We start from the raw sequence: 24,913 nt of genomic DNA, 5'->3' as shown, positions 1-24,913 counted from the left end.
ATCACCGAAGTCAAAGATCGGTAGGATAGTCAGTTTTACTAGGGTATGTTTGGGAGCATGAGTGAAGGATGCTCTGTTGCGAGATAGGAAGCCAATTCTCGATTTAATTTTGGATTGGAGATGCTTAATGTGAGTCTGGAAGGAGAGTTTACAGTCTAACCAGACACCTAGATATTTGTAGTTGTCCACATATTCTAGGTCAGATCCGTCCAGAGTAGTGATGCTGGACGGGTGGGTAGGTGTGGGCAGCGATTGGTTGAAGAGCATGCATTTAATTTTACTTGCATTTAAGAGCAGTTGGAGGCCACGGAAGGAGAGTTGTATGGCAATGAAGTTCATCTGGAGGTTAGTTAATAACCTCTCTGGGATATGTGGGACACTAGCGTCCCACCTCGACAACAGCCAGTGAAATTGCAGGGCGCCTGTCCCGGCTCCTCCTCTGCAGTGCAGGGGCGGTTCCTCCTGCAGGCAGAGGAGGGTCGTTAGTGATTGGAGCTGGTGTTGATTGGAGCCACCTGGGCTCAGGGTATTTAACAAACTGCTCCACTAACCTCTCTGTCTCCTCGCCCTGCTCCTCCAGGTATGATCCTGTTTCGTTTGTTCCTTTATTGGTTTATTTAGCTTCCATTCAGTCATGTTTACACACACATATTCACACATCCATGCACCCTACATACACCCTACATTATGACATTTCCACACCTCATTCCTTTTTTTCTTTGTTTAGAATTAAGTTTTGTTTGATAATAAAGAACTTTTTGAATTGGCCTATAACGGTTGTTGATGTCCTCTCATTTTTGCCACAGGCTATGAGCCGGCCTGTGACAGCGCCAAATTCAAAACAACAAATCTTACAAAAAACGTTTAGCCATTTTCCAGCCGAAGAGAGGAGTCACAAAAAGCAGAAATAGAGAGAAAATTAATCACTAACCTTTGATGATCTTCATCAGACGGCACTCACAGGACTTCATGTTACACAATACATGTATGTTTTGTTCAATAAAGTTCATATTTATATCCAAGAATCTCAGTTGACATTGGCGCGTTATGTTCAGTAATGTTTTGCCTACAAAACATCCGGTGATTTTGCAGAGAGCCACATCAATTTACAGAAATACTCATAAACTTTGATGAAAGATACAAGTGTTATGCATAGAATTATAGATACACTTCTCCTTAATGCAACCGCTGTGTCAGATTTCAAAAAAGCTTCACGGCGAAAGCACACCTTGTGATAATCTGAGTACAGCGCTCAGCCACCAAAACAAGCCATACACATACCCGCCATGTTGTGGAGTCAACAAAAGTCAGAAATAGTGTTATAAATATTCACTTACCTTTGATGATCTTCATCGGAATGCACTCCCGGGAATCCCAGTTCCACAATAAATGTTTGTTTTGTTCGATAAAGTTATATTCCAAATGCACAAGGCGCAGGCATTAAGTCCAGACGAAAAGTAAAAAAAAATCCACTACAGTTTGTAGAAACATGTCAAACGATGTATCGAATCAATCTTTAGGCTGTTTTTATCAGAAATCTTCAATAATATTCCAACTGGACAATTCCTGTCTTTAGAAATGAAAGGGAACGCAGCTCACGCTCACGGCCGTGTGCATGATTTAGCTCATGGCATTCTGCCAGACCCCTGATTCAAACAGCTCTTATTCTCTCCCCTTTCACAGTAGAAGCCTGAAACAACGTTCTAAAGACTGTTGACATCTAGTGGAAGCCTTAGGAAGTGCAATCTGACCCCACAGACACTGTATATTGGATAGGCAATCACTTGAAAAACTGAAAACCTCAAATTTCCCACTTCCTGGTTGGATTTTTTCTCAGGTTTTTGCCTGCCATATGAGTTCTGTTATACTCACAGACATCATTCAAACAGTTTTAGAAACTTCCGAGTGTTTTCTATCAAAATCTACTAATTATATGCATATTCTAGCTTTTGGGTCTGAGTAGCAGGGAGTTTACTCTGGGCACCTTATTCATCCAAGCTACTCAATACTTCCCCCAGATCCCAAAGAAGTTAACACAGTGTCCAAAGAAGGGCCAGAAGTATACAAAATGGTGTCGTCTGCGTAGAGGTGGATCAGAGAATCACCAGCAACAAGAGCGACATCATTGATGTATACAGAGAAAAGAGTCGACCCGAGGATTGAACCCTGTGGCACCCCCATAGAGACTGCCAGAGGTCCGGACAACAGGCCCTCCGATTTGATACACTGAACTCTATCAGAGAAGTAGTTGGTGAACCAGGCGAGGCAGTCATTTGAGAAACCAAGGCTGTTGAGTCTGCCGATAAGATTGTGGTGATTGACAGAGTCGAAAGCCTTGGCCAGGTCGATGAAGACAGCTGCACAGTATTGTCTCTTATCGATGGGGGTTATGCTATCGTTTAGGACCTTGAGCGTGGCTGAGATGCACCCATGACCAGCTCTGAAACCAGATTGCATAGCGGAGAAGGTACGGTGGGATTCAAAATGGTCTGTGATCTGTTTGTTAACTTGGCTTTTGAAGACAAGCTAGTAATAGGGGTTGCGACAATTTCGGCGGATAATTTTAGGAAGAGAGGGTCCAGATTGTCTAGCCCTGCTGATTTTGTAGGGGTCCAGATTTTTCAGCTCTTTCAGGACATCAGTTATCTGGATTTGGGTGAAGGAGAAATGGGGGAGGCTTTGGCAAGTTGCAGTGAGGGGTGCAGGGCTGTTAACCGGGGTAGGGGTAGCCAGGTGGAAAGCATGGCCAGCCGTAAAAAAATGGTTATTGAAATTCTCAATTATCGCACATTTATTGGTGGTGACAGTGTTTCCTAGCCTCAGTGCAGTGGGCAGCTTGGAGGAGGTGCTCTTATTCTCCATGGACTTGTCACGTGGTATGTCACATGGTTGGATGTGTCACATGGTTTATTGTGTCACATGGTTGGTGGTTGGATGTGTCACTTGGTTGGATGTGTTTGATTTGCCATATTCTCTGCGATTACGGGTTGAATGTTAAGTGTTACAGTGCCTTCACAAAGTATTGCACATTTTTGTTGTGTTACAGCCTGAATTCAAAATAGATAAAATTATAAATCCTCACCCATCTACACACAATGCCCCATATTGACAATACGAAAACATGTTTTTAGACATTTTTGTTATTACATAAATATCTAATTTGCATAAGTATTCACACCCTTTAGTCAATACTTTGTAGAAGCACTTTTGGCAGCGATTACAGTTTTGAGTCATCTTGGGGGTGTCTGGATCAGCTTTGAGTCGTTTTGGGTATGTGTCTGGATCAGCTTTGAGTCATCTGGGGGATGTCTGGATCAGCTTTGAGTCATCTGGGGGATTTCTGGATCAGCTTTGAGTCGTCCTGGGTATGTCTGTATCAGCTTTGAGTCATCTTGGGTATGTGCCTGGATCAGCTTTGAGTCGTCTATGGTATGTCTGGATCAGCTTTGAGTCGTCTAGGGTGTCTGGATCAGCTTTGAGTTGTTTTGGGTATGTGTCTGGATCAGCTTTGAGTCATCTGGGGGATGTCTGGATCAGCTTTGAGTCGTCTTGAGTATGTGTCTGGATCAGCTTTGAGTCGTCTTGGGTATGTGTCTGGATCAGCTTTGAGTTGTTTTGGGTATGTCTGGATCAGCTTTGCGCAACTGGATTTGGAGATTTTATCAAACTCTTAAGTTACATTGGGAGCGGCGGTGAACAGCTGTCTTCAAGTCTTTCCACAGATTTTCAATGGGATTCAAGTCTGGGCTTTGGCTGAGCCACTAAAGGACTTTCACATTCTTGTTCTGAAACTATTCCAGCATTGCTTTAGCTATATGCTTGGGGTCATTGTCCTGTTAGACTGGTGCAAATGTTTACATTCCAAGGTCGTTTTCACTCTGAAGTAGCATCTTACCAAGGATGTTCCTGTATTTGGCTCATTCATTGTTCCCTCTATCATTACCAGTCTCCCAGTCCCTGCCGCTGAAAAGCATCCCCATAGCATGATGCTACCACCACCATGATTCACGGTAGGGATGGTGTTAGAAGGGTGATGAGCTGTGCCTGGTTTTATCCAGATATATCGCTTTGCATTCAGGCCAAATAGTTACATTTTTTGTCCCATCAGACCAGAGAATCTTTTGCCTTATCTGAATCTTTCAAGTGCCTTTTAGGAAACTCCAGATGCGCTGTCATGTGCTTTTTTCTCAGGAGTGGCTTCCGTCTGTCCACTCTACCATAAAGCCCAGATTGATCAAGTGCTGTAGAGACTGTTGTCCTTCTGGCAGGCTCTCCCATCTCAGCCAATGAACTCTATAGTTCTGTCAGAGTGGTTATTGGGTTTTTGGTCACCTCCCTGACCAAGGTTCTTCTTGCCCGGTTGCTCAGTTTGGTTGGACGGCCAGCTCTATGCAGAGTCTGGGTAGTTCCATATTATTTTCAATTTCCAAATGATGGAGACCATTGTGCTCTTGGAAACTTCAACAATCTAGAAAATATTTTACACCCTTCCCCAGATATACCGTGAGCTTCAAAAGTATTGGAGCAGTGACACGTGTTGTTGTTTTGACTCTCTACTCCAGCACATTGGATTTAAAATGATACAATGACTATGAGGTCAAACCCCCAAGACATTCTAACCTCTCAACATTTCAATTAAAACCGGAGAGGTTAGCACAAATATCATACCCTCCCAAAAATGGCAACCTCCCAGGTTGTAATTGAAATGTTGAGAGGTTAGAATTTCTTGGGGGGGGTTAACCTCATAGACATTATATCATTTAAAATCCAAAGTGCTAGAGTACAGAGCCTAAACAACAACACGTTTGTCACTGTCCCAATACTTTTGGAGCTTACTGTATGCCTCATCACAATTCTCTCTCTGTGATCTACGGACAGTTCCTTGGACTTCATGGTATAGTTTCTCCTCTGACATGCACTAAATCAAGTCCAAACAATTGAAGTGGCCACAGGTGGACTCCAATCAAGTTGTAGTGACATCTCAAGGATGTTCAAAGGAAGCTATGTTTGGAGTGTCATAGCAAAGAGGTGTGAATACTTATGTGAATTAGATATTTCTGCATTTTATTTTCAATAAATTAGCAAAAATGTCTAAAAACATGTTTTTTTCACTTTGTAATTATGGGGTACTGTGTGTAGACAGGGTGAGAAAAATATATTTAATCCTTTTTTTAAATTCAGGCTGTAACACAACAAAATGTGGTATAAGTCAAGGGGTATGAATACTTTCTGAAGGCACTGTATGCGTTGTGTGTTTGAGTGTCTGGGGCTATCAATCAAGAAGACAATTCATGTAATATTTGAATGGCTTGACGTCTAGATTTGACAATTAATGAATTATCTGCTTATTCTTCATGAAATTATTTGCAGTGGCACAAAATGGTCCTTACTGCGACAGTATTTTAATTATTAATGAACACATGGAATATTCTCTGCCCTCTTCTCAGCACTTCGATGTTTAATGCATTAAATGCATAACATTATCATATATATATACGATATTTAAATTCTGCTTTTGCAACAAAAAAAAACATGTCCTGTCAATGTGCCCAGGGATTCGCTAAATCATCACCTTACTAGCTAAACATACACAGAACATCTAATTTAAAAAACACAATTTCTTCCTCACTGCATATTTCATGTTTTTGTTCAACCAGCAAACACATTCTACCCACTCAAATCAAATCCAATTTTGTTTGTCACATACACATGGTTAGCAGATGTTAATGCGAGTGTAGCGAAATGCTTGTGCTTCTAGTTCCGACAGTGCAGTAATATCTAACAAGTAATCTAACAAATTCACAACAACTACCTTATACACACAAATGTAAAGGGATGGAATAAGAATATGTACATATATATAAATGGATGAGTGATGGCCGTGCGGCAAAGGCAAGTTGCAAAAGATGGTATGAAATACATTATATATATGAGATGAGTAATGTAGGAAATGTAAACATTATTAAAGTGCCATTATTTAAAGTGACTAGTGATACCTTTTATTAAATCCATTTATTAAAGTGACCAGTGATTTGGGTCTGTATGTTGGCAGCAGCCTCTCTATGTTAGTGATGGCTGTTTAACAGTGGCCTTGAGATAGAAGCTGTTTTTCAGTCTCTCGGTTCCAGCTTTGATGCACCTGTACTGACCTCGCCTTCTGGATGATAGCGGGGTGAACGGCAGTGGCTCGGGTGGTTGTTGTCCTTGATGATATTTTTGGCCTTCCTGTTACATCGGGTGCTGTAGGTGTCCTGGAGGGCAGGTAGTTTGCCCCCGGTGATGCGTTGTGCAGACCGCACTACCCTCTGGAGAGCCTTGCGGTTGAGGGCGGTGCAGTTGTCGTACCAGGCGGTGATACAGCCCGACAGGATGCTCTTGATTGTGCATCTGTAAAAGTTTGTCAGGGTTTGTGATGCGTTCCGCATCATTGAATACCTGTTATTGTTTTTCTTTCCAATTCAAAGTTGTTTCCAGTGATGACTACCCACTGGGCACAAACTGGTTGAATCAACGTTTTTTCAACGTAATTTGTCAACGTATTGTGATGTGGAATCTACGTGGAAAATGTATTGGATGTGAAAAAAGTAATCAATGCAAACTGTTGTATTGAGGGTGAAATTTCAACCACAGGATTATGTCATCATGGTAACCAAATTTCAACATATTCAAACAACAAAATATATTGAATGTGTACCTTTTTTTAAACAACGTCAGATCTTTAACGTTATTTCCACTATCAGGAGAAAAAAACAATAGGCTGTGCAGCACCTCCTACTGGAGAATTGATCTATCTAGAAGCTACCCTTTGGACTCCAATCCAGGGTTTTAACCAAGCCCAGTTTAGCTAGAATAATTGTCACTGACTATTACCAATGTGCTATCCTGAGAATGATTGTTGAGAGACCTCCACTTAAAAACTAAATAGATTTACTGTTGCTATCGAACTAATTCCATAGAGTAGGTTTAACAGAGTAAATTAAACGTGACCATACTTTATCACTCATATCTTCAATGATGCTATTGAGACCTATATAGCATTTGCAAAGTCATCAACAGCTATGTTTTCAATTTAACCCAGTTTCAACTAAAAGTAGACAATACATAGGCCTAGGGTTTCACGCTCTGGTTGGTTTAAAATGTAATTATATTTAGTTATATTGAGTTGTTTGGTTGTCAACGCAACCAAATATCAACATTTGAAGGGGTTTTATCGTCTGCTTGGATAGTTCCATCTTTGCCACTAACTTAGTCTGGCTTTAATTACAGTTTGTCAATAAATTGATATACAAATTAGTAGTTGATATCTAAGTAAAAAAATAAAGCTAAATCAGTTCAAATTTTTTCAAGTTTGATTTGATTTAGTCCTATTCTTTAACTTAAAGTTTTGGTCAAGATGGAAACTCGAATCCAACATCAATGATTAATTTGTAGACAAACTGGAATTAAAGCCAGACTCAGTGGCTCAGATGGAACTATCCAAGGAGAAGATGCATCTCCTTCAAATTGTGATATTTGGTTTTGTTGACAACCAAAGACAAGTCAATATCACTTTTGAAATACAATAACTATCCTATTAAGTTGTCAACAAGTTCTCAAATGATATGTTGGATTCACGTCTTCAACTCAGCCAAAAATAAAAGTGAAAGAATGTGATTAAGCCAGTGGCTCAGAAGGAACTATCCAAGCAGCAGATACATCTTCTTTAAATGTAATATTTTGATGCCTTGTCAACCAAACACAATTCAATATTACTTTTGTAATACAGTAAATGGCCTTGAGTTACCAACTAATGTAACAATCAACCTTAAAATGAGTAACACATCCATGGCCACATTGTGAGGTTACTGCAACTATATAAATGTCTTCCTATGTAATCATATAAAGTGTGTATGTTAGAGATGGCATGAATAGGTCATCGCAGGTCGGGTGGAAATCTTCACAATTCCTGCAATAATCTGACCAGAATCTCCAACAGAATTGATCACTTGCACCATGTACTTTTTAATGTAATCTCAACTGTAATCCAGGTCATTTGGTTCTGCTATTAGATGAAGCACAGTGATAACGCAATCTGATGTATAAATAAACAACATATCTGACATTGTATTCCCATTTGAGCTTTGCTGTCCTTTTAAATGTTTGAAGCGCAGGGATTGACATTTGGGTGACAACTTTTCCATTGGAATTTGGTTGTGCTTATAGATGGTTGATAGAATAGTAACACATTGGAAATTCAACATTTTAGCTGTAATTTTTGAGTGGGTGAATCTCATTTATCCAACGTCTCAGCCCAAATGTTACCCAATTATCGAGGTTGAAATGATGTGGTGTGCTCAGTGGGTAGTGAAGAGTAGTCTACAACAAAAATGGCTTCTCTATTTTGGAAGATAGGAAAGAGGAAAAACAGACCCAGGTGGCCCAAACAAAGCTCTAAAGCTTCTGTCTGATATCTCATGTCTCTCTGCTACCAATTACAGTTATCCAACACCTTTTGATCTTCTTTGTTGACAACATCACACTAAGATATTGTTCTTCACACGTACAGTAAGTCACATGTGCCAACGCACTCAGATATTGAGTTCTTCACACTAAAGCTGATGTCATACGAAGCAACCTGGATGCAATTTATGTCCACCTGTCACCCTCAACCTCAAAAAACTGCCTGCAACATAGTTGCATTGCATCATCGCAAGAGATAGAAACTGACTGGATACAATGTCCAGTCAGTAAGCAGAAACAAGTTTACATGACTCGTCATATCGTTCCGTTCCAGTTGTCATGTTTATTTTGTATTCATTTTTTTTACTTTTACCCCATTTTCATGATATCCAACTGGTAGTACGGACTCGGGAGAGGCGAAGGTCGAGAGCCATGCGCCCTCCGAAACACAACCCTGCTAAGCTGCACTGCTTCTTTACACAATGCTTGCTTAACCCGGAAGCCAGCCGCACCATTGTGTCGGAGGAAACACTGTACACATGGCGACCGGAGTAAGCTTGCAGGCGCCTAGCCCGCCACAAAGGGTCGCTAGAGCGCAATGGGACAAAGACATCCCGGCCGGCCAAACCCTCCCCTAATCAGGACGACGCTATTCCAATTGACCGGGAGGCCTCAAGCACCGTCATGCAGTGCCTTAGACCGCTGCGCCACTCGGGAGGCCTAATAAATGTCATTTTAAAAGTGAACTCAGACCTTTCTCTGTCCAGTTTCAACTGAAATTGTCCAACAAGAACTGCACTAGCTAGCTTAGCTTGTCGCTATCTTGGTTAGCTAGCCTCTCTGGGCTAGGCGGGACGAAATCGTCCCACCTATGCAACAGCCAGTTGAATCCTGTGGCGCGATTTTCAAAACCTTTGAAATGCTATTACTTCAATTTCTCAAACATATGACTATTTTACAGCTATTTAAAGACAAGACTCTCGTTAATCTAACCACACTGTCCGATTTCAAAAAGGCTTTACAACGAAAGCAAAACATTAGATTATGTCAGCAGAGTACCAAGCCAGAAATAATCAGACACCCATTTTTCAAGCTAGCATATAATGTCACAAAAACCCAGAAGACAGCTAAATGCAGCACTAACCTTTGATGATCTTCATCAGATGACACCCCTAGGACATTATGTTATACAATACATGCATGTTTTGTTCAATCAAGTTCATATTTATATCAAAAAACAGCTTTTTACATTGGCGTGTGATGTTCAGAAAATGTATTCCCACCGAAAACTTACACAAAGACAGTTGTGAAGAGGGCACGACAAAGCCTATTCCCCCTCAGGAGACTGAAAAGATTTGGCATGGGTCCCCAGATCCTCAAAGAGTTCGACAGATGCACCATCGAGAGCATCCTGACTGGTTGCATCACTGCCTGGTATGGCAACTGCTCGGCCTCCGACCGCAAGGCACTACAGAGGGTAGTGCGAACGGCCCAGTACATCACTGGGGCCAAGCTTCCTGCCATCGAGGACCTCTATACCAGGCGGTGTCAGGTATATTGTCAAAGACTCCAGCCACCCTAGTCATAGACTGTTCTCTCTGCTACCGCACGGCAAGCGGTACCGGAGCACCAAGTCTAGGTCCAAGAGACTTCTAAACAGCTTCTACCCCCAAGCCGTAAGACTCCTGAACATCTAATCAAATGGCTACCCAGACTATTTGCATTGCCCCCCCCCTCTTTTACACCGCTGCTATTCTCTGTTGTTATCATCTATGCATAGTCACTTTAATAACTCTACCCACATGTGCATATTACCTCAACTAACTGGTGTACCACACATTGACTCTGTACCGGTACCCCCCTGTATATAGTCTCGCTATTGTTATTTTACAGCTGCTCTTTAATTACTTGTTACTTTTATTTCTTATTCTTATCCATATTTATATCCATATTTTTTCATACTGCATTGTTTGTTAGGGTGCATGTGACTAATAAAATGTTGATTTGATTTTGAAAGAGAGAGCGAGCGCATGAGAGAGAGAGCATGAGAGAGAGAGAGCATGAGAGAGAGAGAGCATGAGAGAGAGAGAGCATGAGAGAGAGGGAGCATGAGAGAGAGGGAGCATGAGAGAGAGCATGAGAGAGAGAGCGTGAGAGAGAGAGAGCGCGTGAGAGAGTGAGAGCGCGTGAGAGAGTGAGAGAGCGAAAGTGTGAGAGAGAGAGAGTGTGAGAGAGTGAAAGAGAGAGAGTGAAAGAGAGAGAGAGAGAGTGAAAAAGAGAGAGAGCTTGATTTCAATGATGTGCTTTTATTGAGCAGAAAAGGCAGTTTGAGAAAGAAAAAAAATCACAACCAGAAGAAACTTTGTTCCAAATCAAATTTTATTTGTCACATTTGCCGAATACAATGCACAATACATTTATTACATTTTAGTCATTATCAGACTTACAATTAGTGCATTCATCTTAACATAGCTAGGTGATACAACCACATATCACAGTCAAAGTAAGTACCTTTTTTTTATAAAGTAGAAAAGTACATTTCCTGAAGAAAATGTGGTGTTCTTGCTAAATTGTGAAGAATTGATTGATTGATAGGATAGCCTGACCATGTAAAAGTTGGTTTGATGTCTCTAGCTTGAATGGTTTAAGAGTTACTGTTGGTAGGTTATTTTATGCTAATTAATGCACGTTTATATGGTTATAATTGATAAACGTTTTTAAGAATTTGAAGTTAGGATAGCCTTAACATGAGAAAGTTGGTTTGGTGTCTCTAGCTTGAATGGTTTAAACCCCCAAAGGTCGCTGTCCTCGCCCCTGCTAAAATCGAATTAGCATAATACAACACATTTAATAATCTGTCAGTTTAAGCTAGAGATCTGTTTTTGCATGTAGTGAATCTGTTTTCAATGCGTTTCTATGGGTCAATAGCAGTAGGGGGTGAGTTATTTTATGCAAATGTAAAGTCGTGGCCAACAGTTTTGAGAATGACACAAATATTAATTTTCACAAAGTCTGCTGCCTCAGTGTCTTTAGATATTTTTGTCAGATGTTACTATGGAATACTGAAGTATAATTACAAGCATTTCATAAGTGTCAAAGGCAATGATGCAAAGAGTCAATATTTGCAGTGTTGACCCTTCTTTTTCAAGAACTCTGCAATCCGCCCTGGCATGCTGTCAATTAACTTCCGGGCCACATCCTGACTGATGGCAGCCCATTCTTGCATAATCGATGCTTGGAGTTTGTCAGAATTGGTGGGTTTTTGTTTGTCCACCCGCTTCTTGAGGATTGACCACAAGTTCTCAATGGGATTAAGGTCTGGGGAGTTTCCTGGCCATGGACCCAAAATATCGATGTTTTGTTCCCCAAGCCACTTAGTTATCACGTTTGCCTTATGGCAAGGTGCTCCATCATGCTGGAAAAGGCATTGTTCGTCACCAAACTGTTCCTGGATGGTTGGGAGAAGTTGCTCTCGGATGATGTGTTGGTACCATTCTTTATTCATGGCTGTGTTCTTAGGAAAATGTGTGAGTGAGCACACTCCCTTGGCTGAGAAGCAACCCCATACATGAATGGTCTCAGGATGCTTTACTGTTGGCATGACGCAGGACTGATGGTAGCGCTCACCTTGTCTTCTCCGGACAAGCTTTTTTCCGGATGCCCCAAACAATCGGAAAGGGGATTCATCAGAGAAAATAACTTTACCCCAGTCCTCAGCAGTCCAATCCCTGTACCTTTTGCAGAATATCAGTCTGTCCCTGATGTTTTTCCTGGAGAGAAGTGGCTTCTTTGCTGCCCCTCTTGACACCAGGCCATCCTCCAAAAGACTTCGCCTCACTGTGCGTGCAGATGCACTCACACCTGCCTGCTGCCCTTCCTCAGCAAGCTCTGTACTGGTGGTGCCCCGATCCCGCAGCTGAATCAACTTTAGGAGACGGTCCTGGCGCTTGCTGGACTTTCTTGGGCGCCCTGAAGCCTTCTCCACAACAATTGAACCGCTCTCCTTGAAGTTCTTGATGATCCGATAAATGGTTGATTTAGGTTCAATCTTACTGGCAGCAATATCCTTGTCTGTGAAGCCCTTTTTGTGCAAAGCAAGGATGATGGCACGTGTTTCCTTGCAGGTAACCATGGTTGACAGAGGAAGGACAATGATTCCAAGCATCACCCTCCTTTTGAAGCTTCTAGTCTGTTATTCGAACTCAATCAGCATGACAGAGGGATCTCCAGCCTTGTCCTCGTCAACACTCACATCTGTGTTAACGAGAGAATCACTGACATGTCAGCTGGTCCTTTTGTGGCAGGGCTGAAATGCAGTGGAAATTTTGGGGGGGATTCAGTTCATTTGCATGGCAAAGAGGGACTTTGCAATTAATTGCAATTCATCTGATGACTCTTCATAACATTCTGGATTATATGCAAATTTCCATCATACAAACTGAGGCAGCAGACTTTGTGAAAATTAATATTTGTGTCATTCTCAAAACTTTTGGCCACGACTGTATGCACATTATATATAATTATAGTTGATAATTTGATGTTAAGATAGCTTGAACATATTTGTTAAGTTGGTCTTGTAGCTTGATTGGCCAAGGAGCAGGACCATTTTTAACATCTTCCGCTGTATTCCTATGGTACTCATTCAAACTAATGTTAAGTTATGCAAATGTTTTATGGTTATAGTTCAAAATTAAATAGTATAAAAAATCATTGGACAAGCAATCTAAGTATAGTGTAGAATTAGAATGCTGTGATTCAAGTTAGTTAAGTCAGAAAACAAGTCGTGCAGCACACAAGTTAAATGAATTCGCTCTGTGGTATGTAGATCCAAATGCCCAATAACAAGAAAATGAAGGTCCACTCTCTTGGGATGAAGGTGATTGAAGATACATCTGTTTATTCCATTAGGGACAAACATCTCACCCCGTCAGGTTTTATCATTGTCAATGTCATAGCCTTAATTCAAAGGGAGTGGACCTTATCAATGCTGTGTATGAATGCAAAACCTAATAGAGTTTGATAGTAGTTGAGGTCAACTCCAGTCAATGCATAGCATGTCTCTATACGTGTCCCACTTTTTTAAAGAGCTCTAACTGAACCAGCACTGAAAGAGCTTTAACTGAACCAGCACTGACTTAGGCATTTGTTGGAAAGGGGCCCTTTACTATATACAGCAACAGGGTATGTAAATACAATTAAAAGTGAGTTTACCTAGTCTTTGAGGCTTCAGCCCTCGCCTTGGAGTCTTTAGACCGTCACAGAGTGAAGCTGTGATATTGGTTGGTGGTGCCATATATTGCTAAGCCCCCTGGTGTGATTCAGATTGGTTTCTAAATACTCCACTCAGTGGCCATAGGGGGTAAATGGGACTGGGTCGGTTAACGCTTGTGTGAGATCCGGAAGTCCGGCGACTGATGAAAGCAATGTGTCGCATTAGCTTAGCGGGCTATGCTACCCACTACAAAGACACCAAGACTGCTGCCAGACATGTTGGTCAAAGGATTTTGTGCGGTTTCCAAGGCAGGCTCTGGCAGCATTTGATGTGTATACAGTACATGTCTGTCTCTACTGTGTGAATGTGTATGTTCATACGTGTGCTTATTAAAGTGTGGGTCTAGGCAGCCTGTCTAGGCAGTGGCCCCTCAATATACACTCTGCATCAGCTGTGTGTGTATATATTGAGTGGACAAAATATTAGGAATGCCTGTTCTTTCCATGACGGGTTGACCAGGTGAATCCAGGTGACGCTATGATTCTTTATTGATATCACCTGTTAAATCCACTTCAATCCATGTTCCTAATGTTTTGTCCAGTCGATGTATACTGTATATTTGAGAATGGATACTATATTGTATAGTTGTTCACTCACTGTGTTGTCTCTGTGTAGTGTGTGTGTGTGTGTGTGTGTGTTTGCCATTGAGTGCAGACGTGTGTGTGTGTGTGTGTGTCTATATATTCCTATATATCTGTGTACATGTCAAATTGTCCATGCAGCGCCCACTCACTCTCCCTTCTCTCTGTGGGATGTGCTTCTATGCCGCAGCTTTGGGATTCAGCATGATGGGAACGGCAATGACTGTGAGCCGATTGGGAAAAGACCTTTCATCATGTCTCCACAGCTCCTGTATGGCACCTCCACCCCCAGCTGGTCGCGCTGCAGCCGCCAGTACATCACCCGCTTCCTCGAGTGAGTTCAAATTCCTAATTCTATTGTCCTACACTGATGACCTCATCATTCTGTCTACGTTTCTCCCTGTTTCTCTCTCAGACTTTGTAATGATAATGCAAATTATAGTATATAGAAAACCATTCAATCAGGTTTAAATGAACTTGATAGGGTTAATGCAATGTTCCCAAAGGAAAACAGAATGCAAACATAATTTCCCCACTATCTGTTGTTCTCTTTCTGCCTCTCTCTCCGTCTCATCTGTCTTTCTCTCTTTTATTCTCTCTCTCGCTCTTCTCTTCTCACCCCCTTCAAACCACTACTTGTCTCTAACTCCCTATTCTAGAATTCCACTGATGGCCCTTGAATCCATAATACAACTACTCCCCAATAAGGACCTAATGGAATATGTACCGGATAAATGCGCTGATTATGAGTGCGTTCTAATTGTCCCATGGTCTCTTTGTTCCATGTTGCTTGCTTGATGCTTTCAAATTGAGCAGTTCCACCAATGATGTATCCACTTTCAATCTACCATCTACCCAAATAGCCTGGATATGAGAGGGTTGTATGTGGATGGTACTTAGAATGTTTCAATCACAGATCAATAGACAAAACCTCATCACTGCTTACGACCATCCAATCTATCTGAGACTCAGAGACAAGCGTCAGAGACGTGTTTGGTTCCTAAGTAAACTAAGATAAAGGATCTATTTCACACCCTTTCCGGTCATAGGTTTGTGTCCATGAAATATGTTATTTGTTATTTTCGAAGACATGACTGTGTCTCCAGCTTAATGCAAACATACTGAAAGATGTATACTTTGTCACACTACAACAGACATGCTTTCTGCTTTATTTGTGATTTTGCAGCGTGAAAAAACATTTAAATACCTCTTGTAAGCTCTATCAGCTTCACAGGAGGATCGTACGCTGTGCTTTCTGAGGCTTAGACAGGCTTAATAGAATCTTTTAGTGATGATGCATGCCTCTCAGACTTGAATGAGGATAGCAATTGAAACGACTGTCGTGTGTGTGGAGAACCAAGACGCAACAGGGAAGTGTATACTCATCTTCTATTTTTAATATATAAGAAGGAGAAACAAAATAAACACGTATACAATTAACAGAACCGACACTAACAGTTCTGCCATGTGACAAGCACAAAACAGAATACAACTACCCACAATCCACAATACAAACACACCCCTAATTATTGGACCTTCAATCAGAGGCAATGATAGACAGCTGCCTCCAACTGAAGGCCCCAACACCAATTAACTAAACATAGAAATACAAATGACTAGACAGAACATAGAAATAAACTAACAGAGAACAATAACTAAAACCCTGGACTAATAAATCAAATACCCCTCTACCTGGACACATACACAAAACCACCCTGAACCACATAAAACAAATACCCCCTGCCACGTCCTGACCAAACTAAACACGAACAAATAACACCTTTACAGGTCAGAACGTGACAGCAATTAAATAAATATTTACCTGACATTCCCAGAATTCAGGTTCGTAATCAGGCTTCATTAGTATTGTTGCTCAGATTTTATATTTTCATTTATTTTATTTAACCTTTATTTACCTAGGCAAGTCAGTTTAGAACAAATTCTTATTTACAATGATGGCTTACCCCGGCCAAACCCAGACGACGCTGGGCCAATTGTGTGCCGCCCTATGGGACTCCCAATCACGGCCGGATGTGATGCAGCCTGGATTTGAACCAGGGTCTGTAGTGACACCTCTAGCACTGAGATACAGTGCCTTAGACTGGCTGCGCCACTCAGGAGCCCTGACCTGAAGGTAAAAGGATTATTTCAAATCGTGACACTAAATGTCAGAAGTGATATTATGAGGTTTTCTAGAGGAAGGCAATATCATGGTTGAATCCATTGCAAATCCCAGAGACATTTGAGGCATTTGAAATGTAAATAAATGCATAGAAATGTATTGATGCGTATCAATGCATTGATACATTGAGGACCACTGGCTGTACCATGCATGTTCTGTCCAGTTGTCCACTCTATATGCAAGACAACTGGCCACCCCTCTGAGCCTGGTTCCACTCTAGGTTTCTGTCTAGGTTCCTGCCTTCTAGGGAGTTTTTCCTAGCCAATGGGCTTCTGCCTCTGTATTGCTTGCTCTTTGGGGTTTAGGCTGGGTATCTGTAAAGCACTTTGTGACAGCTGCTGATGTAAAAAGGCTTTATAAAATCCATTTGATTGATTGAGCATTATAATGTCATGAGCTTACCTTAAGGATATGGTTTATCCTCCAGTTCTGCTCAAAGTACAGTGCCTTGCAAAAGTATTCATCCCCCTTGGGGTTTTTCCTATTTTGTTGCATTATTTTGTTGCACAACCTATAATTTAAATTGATTTTTATTTGGATTTCATGTAATGGACATACACGAAATAGTCCAAAATTGGTGAAGTGAAATGAAAAAAATTACTTGTTTCAAAATATTCAAAAAAAAATTAAAAAGGAAAAGTGGTGCATGCATATGTATTCACCCCCTTTGCTATGAAGCCCATATATAAGATATGGTGCAACCAATTACCTTCAGAAGTCACATAATTAGTTAAATAATGTCCACCTGTGTGCAAGTGTCACATGATCTCAGTATATATACACTTGTTCTGAAAGGCCCCAGTGTCTGCAACACCACTAAGCAAGGTGCACCACCAAGCAAGTGGCAACATGAAGAACGAGGAGCGCTCCAAACAGGTCAGGGAAAAAGTTCTGGAGAAGTACAGATCAGGGTTGGGTTATAAAAAATATACTTTGAACATCCCACGCAGCACCAATATGTCCATTATTAAAAAAATTGAAAGAATATGGCACCACAACAAACCTGCCAAGAGAGGGCCGCCCACCAAAACTCACGGACCAGGCAAGGAGGGCATTAATCAGAGAGGCAACAAAGAGACCAAAGATAACCCTGAAGGAGCAGCAAAGCTCCACAGCGGAGATTGGACTTTCTGTCCATAGGACCACTTTAAGCCGTACACTCCACAGAGCTGGGCTTTACAGAAGAGTGGACAGAAAAAAGCCATTGCTTAAAGAAAAAAAAACATTTTGGCCATCAAGGAAAACGCTATGTCTGGCGCAAACCCAACACCTCATCACCTCGAGAACACCATCCCCACAGTGAAGCATGGTGGTGGCAGCATCATGCTGTGGGGATGCTTTTCATTGGCAGGGACTGGGAAACTGGTCAGAATTGAAGGAATGATGGACGGCGCTAAATACAGGGAAATTCTTGAGGGAAACCTGTTTCAGTCTTCCAGAGATTTGAGACTGGGATAGAGGTTAACCTTCCAGCAGGACAATGACCCTAAGCATACTGCTAAAGTAACACTCAAGTGGTTTAAGGGGAAACATTTAAATATCTTGGAATGGCCTAGTCAAAGCCCAGACCTCAATCCAATTGAGAATCTCTGGTATGACTTAAAGATTGCTGTACACCAGCAGAACCCATCCAACTTGAAGGAGCTGGAGCAGTTTTGCCTTGAAGAATGGGCAAAAATCCCAGTGGCTAGATGTGCCAAGCTTATAGAGACATACCCCAAGAGACTTGCAGTTGTAATTGCTGCAAAAGGTGGCTCTACAAAGTATTGACTTTGGGGGGGTGAATAGTTATGCACGCTCAAATTTTCTTTTTTTTTGTCATATTTCTTGTTTGTTTCACAATAAAAAATATTTTGCATCTTCAAAGTGGTTGGCATGTTGTGTAAATCAAATGATACAAACCCCCCAAAAATCTATTTTAATTCCAGGTTGTAAGGCAACAAAATTGGAAAAATGCCAAGGGGGGTGAGTACTTTCGCAAGCCACTGTTCCTAGGGAAACTTTTTTATTTTTATTTTTGTTTCACCTTTATTTAACCAAGTAGGCCAGTTGAGAACAAGTTCTCATTTACAACTGTATTTCGCAAGCCACTGTAGGACTGTTTCATAACGGTAGCTCATATTGTCAGAGTACGAGCAGGGTTAGGAGAATGAGCTGGCATGCAGGCGATCAGGCGGTTCATTGTAATCCCCCTCTGTCCTGCTCCAGAATGGGAGAGGGTAGTAGCCCCTCCTTCCATCTGGCACTAATTTTCTCTCCATCTCACTCTTTCTTATATATATATATATCGTTCTCTCCTCCTATCTCTTCACATATTTTTCTCTCCTCCTATTTCTTCATATATTTTTCTCTCCTATTTCTTCATATGTTTCTCTATCTCCTATTTCTTCATTTGTTTCTTTCGCTCCTCCTATTTCTTCATCTGTTTCTCTCTTTCCTATTTCTTCATATATTTCTCTCCTATTTCTTCGTATATTTCTCTTTCAGCTGGAACCATCCGATTGCCTCCCTCTCACACTTTTTACATCCCATCTCCTCCTCCTCCTCTTCCTCCATTTGTCATCTTTCCCTCCCTCCCTCCTCTCCCTCTCATCTCTTCCTGAATCCACCACAAGGGCACCATTGTGGGCTAATGGCAGGGAGGTTCCTCAGGGCTCAGAACTCAGTCCTATTCAGTTGTCTGACAATTTTTTTACTGTTTGAAAGGTGAATGACGTTTTCACTGGTGTTATATAAGTTCAGACATTCGTATTGTTGACGCTTATCGATTTTGGTTTATTTTAGCTAGTGACTTGACTATTGAAAATATTAACATTCTTTGTGTGGAATTTTCTGAAAAGAATAGAGTTTATAAATCACCACTTCAACTTGCGTAAACTTCTCCTGGACAGCACAAGGGTTTTTCTTTCACAAAGGCATCAGATGTCAATTCTCCCTCTAAACCTCTATTCAGTGGACCTCTGCAGCCATAGTCACTCATGGAGAACAATTTAATTGCTGTTGCATAGTGGTCAATATTATGTCATCCCAAATGCGTCATCATTATATGTATGCATCATTAAACTTCTGGCTATTGAAGTCTCATTGAAGAGGAAGTCATGTACTGTAGGTTAAGCAGCTGTTAACAGATGTTGAGTCAAATATTTCCCTCCTTTTTGGAATACTGCATCTAAAGTTACAAAGAATAGCTTTGCCCTTGGATGAACCAGTTCAATCAAGGTTTGCATTTTAGAATCAGGGAAAATAATAAGTATTAGGGGATTTCTAGTCCATAAATCCATATACTATTGTCCATTATCGTATGCACAGCATATACATTACACAGAAATGCTAGCGCCTTCTATCATACATTTCATTAGCTAGCTGTTAAATGGTCTGTAGTTTAGATTACTTGATATTTTTAAACAAGGCACACATACAAAAGTATGCAGTTGATTAAGAATCAGTAGATAAACACAAAGTTTCCGACTTATTTTCATGTGTTCCTCTATCATGATAGTGTTTGGCATATGTGGCAGGATGCATTTCATTTTTAAATAAGCTAAAATGGCATATCAGTCATCAGTAGTCGCTACTGTGGTCCAAAGTCTAATATAGGGTCACTTGTTCAGCTCTGAAAGCATTCTGTGGAATTCTCCCCAACTACATTACTAGGCATGTTGTGATTTTTCCTGCAGCTGTGAGGTGCAGCTGGCCAACGCCACCTTATAGCTCCTCCAGATGATCTAGGCCCTGTATTCATAAAGTGATTCAGAGGAGGAGTTCTGATCTACGATCAGTTTGTCCTTTTAGATAATGCTGACTAAGACCGGGTGGACCTGATCCTAGATCAGCAATCCTATTTTGAGACACTTGGGAATACAGGCCCTGAGCTTTGTAGGCGTAATCCATCTCACCAGCTTTACCTTTTTTATGTTATTTTACCAGATCATCTCAGCTTTCAAGCTCACAGCTCCAAAGTGGCCATTTTGTTTCTCGACTGGGTGCATGGGGTTCATTGAATGAAGTACATTTGAACTCAGTCAAATCTATGGAATATGTTGAAATTAGTGTCATGGAGCCTATTGAAGGAATTCACCCTATCTAGTTGCCATTCTTGATTGCCTGATAGTGAAATCAGTCATTTTCATATTTTGCATGTGAATCTGGCTGTTGCTAGGTAGATGAAATTTCAATGGATTGCTTAGTCTCAGTTAAGCCTTATTCATCACTAGTCACAACAAAATCAGTTGTATAAGCGTATTTATCATGACTGATGTCATAATCTATTATAGCAGATTAGCAGGGGTGGCAGGTAGCCTAGTGGTTAGAGTGTTGGGCCAGTAACCGAAAGGGTGCTAGATCAAATCCCTGAGCTGAAGGTAAAAATCTGTCATTCTTCCCCTGAACAAGGCAGTTAACCCACTGTTCCTAGGCTGTCATTGTAAATAAGAATTTGTTCTTAACTGACTTGTAAAAAAATAGCATGTTATTGCTTTGGATTGATGTGGTGTCTACACTGTGAAGTACCTTCAGATGTGTCATTGTATAAATGTTACTTCTGAAATGCAAAAAATCTTTGTTAGAGTTGAAATCACAAACATATATTAATAGGTTCTTTCAGGGGAAATACTACGGAAGTGGACCAGACAGAGTTTACTGAAGCAGGATATTGTAAAGGCCTTTAGCCATAGTTTTATAAATTAATTGCAAAGACACCAGTTGTAAAAGAAATGGTTTAAACATTCTTTGCTGAATCTGTCCGGCTCAAATGTAATAACCCACTATACTGCAGGCAATAAAACATGTGAACTTTAACTACCCTTAGTGCTCCAGTAGGCTCCAATATGCCTGAATAGTGTCTGAGGGATGAAATTGGACATCAAGAGTTGAGTTTTGCTCACTGAGTTCCACAGCTTTTTACATTGTTAGGAGATAAACTAGCCTGGTCTTAGATCTCTTTGTACTCTCTTGCCAACTCCTGTAGTCATTGTTTAGCGTGACATTGACCATAAAAGTCTGCGATACAGCACAAACAGATCTGGGACCATGCTTGAGAGAAAGAGGCCTGCTGGGAGGATTTGAGTCTTGATAGCAGTTCCACTTGCTGCTGTGATCACACCTCACCAATTACTGGGTCACAATCAGTGGCCTGGGCTGTGATGCAGAGAAAACATAATTCAATAAAATAACATGGTAGCCTGCCAAGGGTAGAAATTATCCTTTTCTCTATTCAGAAAGCTTTCAGACTAATCAGTGTGACTGAAAGCAGAAGAACTGGTCTTGATTGAACACTTCTTCAATAGTTTTATTGAATACCTTTACCCCCTCTCGATGGAGTTGTGTTCTGGCCGCCTCAGGATCTCTTCATCCTAATCTGTTCTTTTGTTGCTTGATGGCAGGAATTCGATAGCATGTGAACAGACGCCAGCCACAGTCACTTATGATCATGTGTTTTTTATATACTTTAAGTAAACAGGAAAGTCCTGTAGCCTTAGAAGTTTATTTTATTTGGCCTGGTTAAGGGTCTTGTTATATTGACCATATTTTGGTCAATTGGACAGGCAGCTGGACTTCTGCTTATGAGAACAGCAGTGTGCGTTGTTCTGTAACAGCTCAGCTGTGCCATACCGTTGCTGTGGAGTTGGGACCTTATTGTCCTTATCTACTCTCCCTTTGCTGCATGTTGGATTTGTGGAAGTTAGCTTTAGGTACAGTAGCTATCTGCCCACATTGTAATGAGTCTTCCTCCTGCTCAGTGTTTCCTCTGGAAACATTTGTAGCATTGGGGGGAAAGGTTGCCACACCCACCTCCTATTTTGGGTAATTTTTAAGTTGGAGTGAGAAGCTCCGTTATGGTGACTTTTTAAAAGGACATTCTACTCTAAAATGAATAAAAATAAATAAAATAATGCACACTCCATATAAAATATAATTTCCACCTCCAGAAATGAGAGACAAATAATGTATTGGTCAAATTATTTGTTAAAATTATGACCATATTGGTCCATGCATATAGCCTATATAGCACCGTCCATATTATTAGGTATGCTATTAGCAGTAAGCATTATCTCCTGTAGCCCATCTGATGCAGCATAGTGGCTATAAATAAATAGGCTGAAGCATGGGGTTGCCTACAGTATCTGCATTTACCCTATTGGGCTAATCATTGGGCGAGTTCATTTTGCATGGTCCGGTGCCCGGGTAGGCAGAGTTTGTATATTTTTAGACCATTCCATTGGCTCTCCACTCACCCTGGGCAGCCATGCAAAATGAACTCGTCCATGAGTAGTCTCAGGTGTGCCGCAAGAAAATCAGCTGGCGGGTGGAATGAAAACATTATTTCGACGCATTGGTTGGCTCGTGGTTCAGAACAATTACATTGGTCTGAAACATTTTAAATCAAGATAATACACTTTTAAAAATGTTAATCAATATCATACACCTAAAACAAATTTCATCAAGATAATACACTTTTAAACATTAAAATGAAGATAATACACTTTTAAAAATTAAAATCAAGATAATACTCTTTTAAAAATGTTAATCAATATCATACACTTAAACATTTTTAAATCAAGATAATACACTTTTAAAAATTAAAATCAAGATAATACACTTTAAAAAACCAGGAGCTTGTTGTGTAGCAATGTGTTGTGAATTCCATTATGTGAGCAGCGAGGCAGACATAAGGCTACCAACCACGCATTGAGAGTGTAGAGCCTGGAACAGTCCATTATTTGTGTGGTGTGAAAACATTCTAATTTGTCCAAATGCAGAGCTTATGTTCCCTCTTCCCACGAGAATACGACAATGCGACAGTGAATGTTACACAACCTGCAGTAAGTGAATGTTACACAGCCTGCAGTAAGTGAATGTTACACAGCCTGCAGTAAGTGAATGTTACACAGCCTGCAGTAAGTGAATGTTACACAGCCTGCAGTAAGTGATTGTTACACAGCCTGCACTAAGTGAATGTTACACAGCCTGCACTAAGTGAATGTTACACAGCCTGCACTAAGTGAATGTTACACAGCCTGCACTAAGTGAATGTTACACAGCCTGCACTAAGTGAATGTTACACAGCCTGCACTAAGTGAATGTTACACAGCCTGCACTAAGTGAATGTTACACAGCCTGCACTAAGTGAATGTTACACAGCCTGCAGTAAGTGAATGTTACACAGCCTGCAGTAAGTAAATGTTACACAGCCTGCAGTAAGTGAATGTTACACAGCCTGCAGTAAGTGAATGTTACACAGCCTGCAGTAAGTGAATGTTACACAGCCTGCACTAAGTGAATGTTACACAGCCTGCATTAAGTGAATGTTACACAGCCTGCACTAAGTGAATGTTACACAGCCTGCAGTAAGTGAATGTTACACAGCCTGCAGTAAGTGAATGTTACACAGCCTGCAGTAAGTGAATGTTACACAGCCTGCAGTAAGTGATTGTTACACAGCCTGCAGTAAGTGAATGTTACACAGCCTGCAGTAAGTGAATGTTACACAGCCTGCACTAAGTGAATGTTACACAGCCTGCACTAAGTGAATGTTACACAGCCTGCACTAAGTGAATGTTACACAGCCTGCACTAAGTGAATGTTACACAGCCTGCACTAAGTGAATGTTACACAGCCTGCACTAAGTGAATGTTACACAGCCTGCAGTAAGTGAATGTTACACAGCCTGCAGTAAGTGAATGTTACACAGCCTGCAGTAAGTGAATGTTACACAGCCTGCAGTAAGTGAATGTTACACAGCCTGCAGTAAGTGAATATTACACAGCATGCAGTAAGTGAATGTTACACAGCCTGCAGTAAGTGAATGTTACACAGCCTGCACTAAGTGAATGTTACACAGCCTGCACTAAGTGAATGTTACACAGCCTGCACTAAGTGAATGTTACACAGCCTGCACTAAGTGAATGTTACACAGCCTGCACTAAGTGAATGTTACACAGCCTGCACTAAGTGAATGAGTAGCCTACTAAAATACATTAAGCCTATTTGTAGCCTATATTTGATTCTGGGAATTCTCTCCCTATGGCACTCGTAACTTGAATGTGCCTGTAAAGGAATATTTACCTTGCATAGAACACACAGCAACAAGCCGACTAGTACTGCTTTCACACATGATTTATGCTATTTTGCAGACTAGTACTGCTTTCACACATGATTTATGCTATTTTACCGACTAGTACTGCTTTCACACATGATTTATGCTATTTTGCAGACTAGTACTGCTTTCACACATGATTTACGCTATTTTGCTGACTAGTACTGCTTTCACACAAGATTTATGCTATTTTACCGACTGGTACTGCTTTCACACAAGATTTATGCTATTTTGACTCCCCCCCATTACAAACAGATATGGTTGGGCGTCTATTTTTATAAATCCATTGAAAATATACACCATCAAAAATAAATCCATTGTTCATTTGTTTATGCAGGTCCTAA

The 24,913-nt window shown here is 40.9% G+C and overlaps 1 protein-coding gene across 1 annotated transcript in view; it reads left to right on the top strand.

The window, feature by feature from the left end:
• LOC106562791 (A disintegrin and metalloproteinase with thrombospondin motifs 7) overlaps nt 1-24,913 on the top strand; it is a 156,312-nt gene that overhangs the window by 23,822 nt on the left and 107,577 nt on the right. Inside the window, 1 exon segment of the mRNA XM_045688866.1 lies at nt 14,483-14,626. Coding sequence (XP_045544822.1) covers nt 14,483-14,626 — 144 coding nt within the window.

This window comes from Salmo salar, chromosome ssa11, assembly GCF_905237065.1.
Source record: "Salmo salar chromosome ssa11, Ssal_v3.1, whole genome shotgun sequence".
NCBI classification, from domain to species: domain Eukaryota; kingdom Metazoa; phylum Chordata; class Actinopteri; order Salmoniformes; family Salmonidae; genus Salmo; species Salmo salar.
This window is presented reverse-complemented; position numbering and strand designations above follow the sequence as displayed.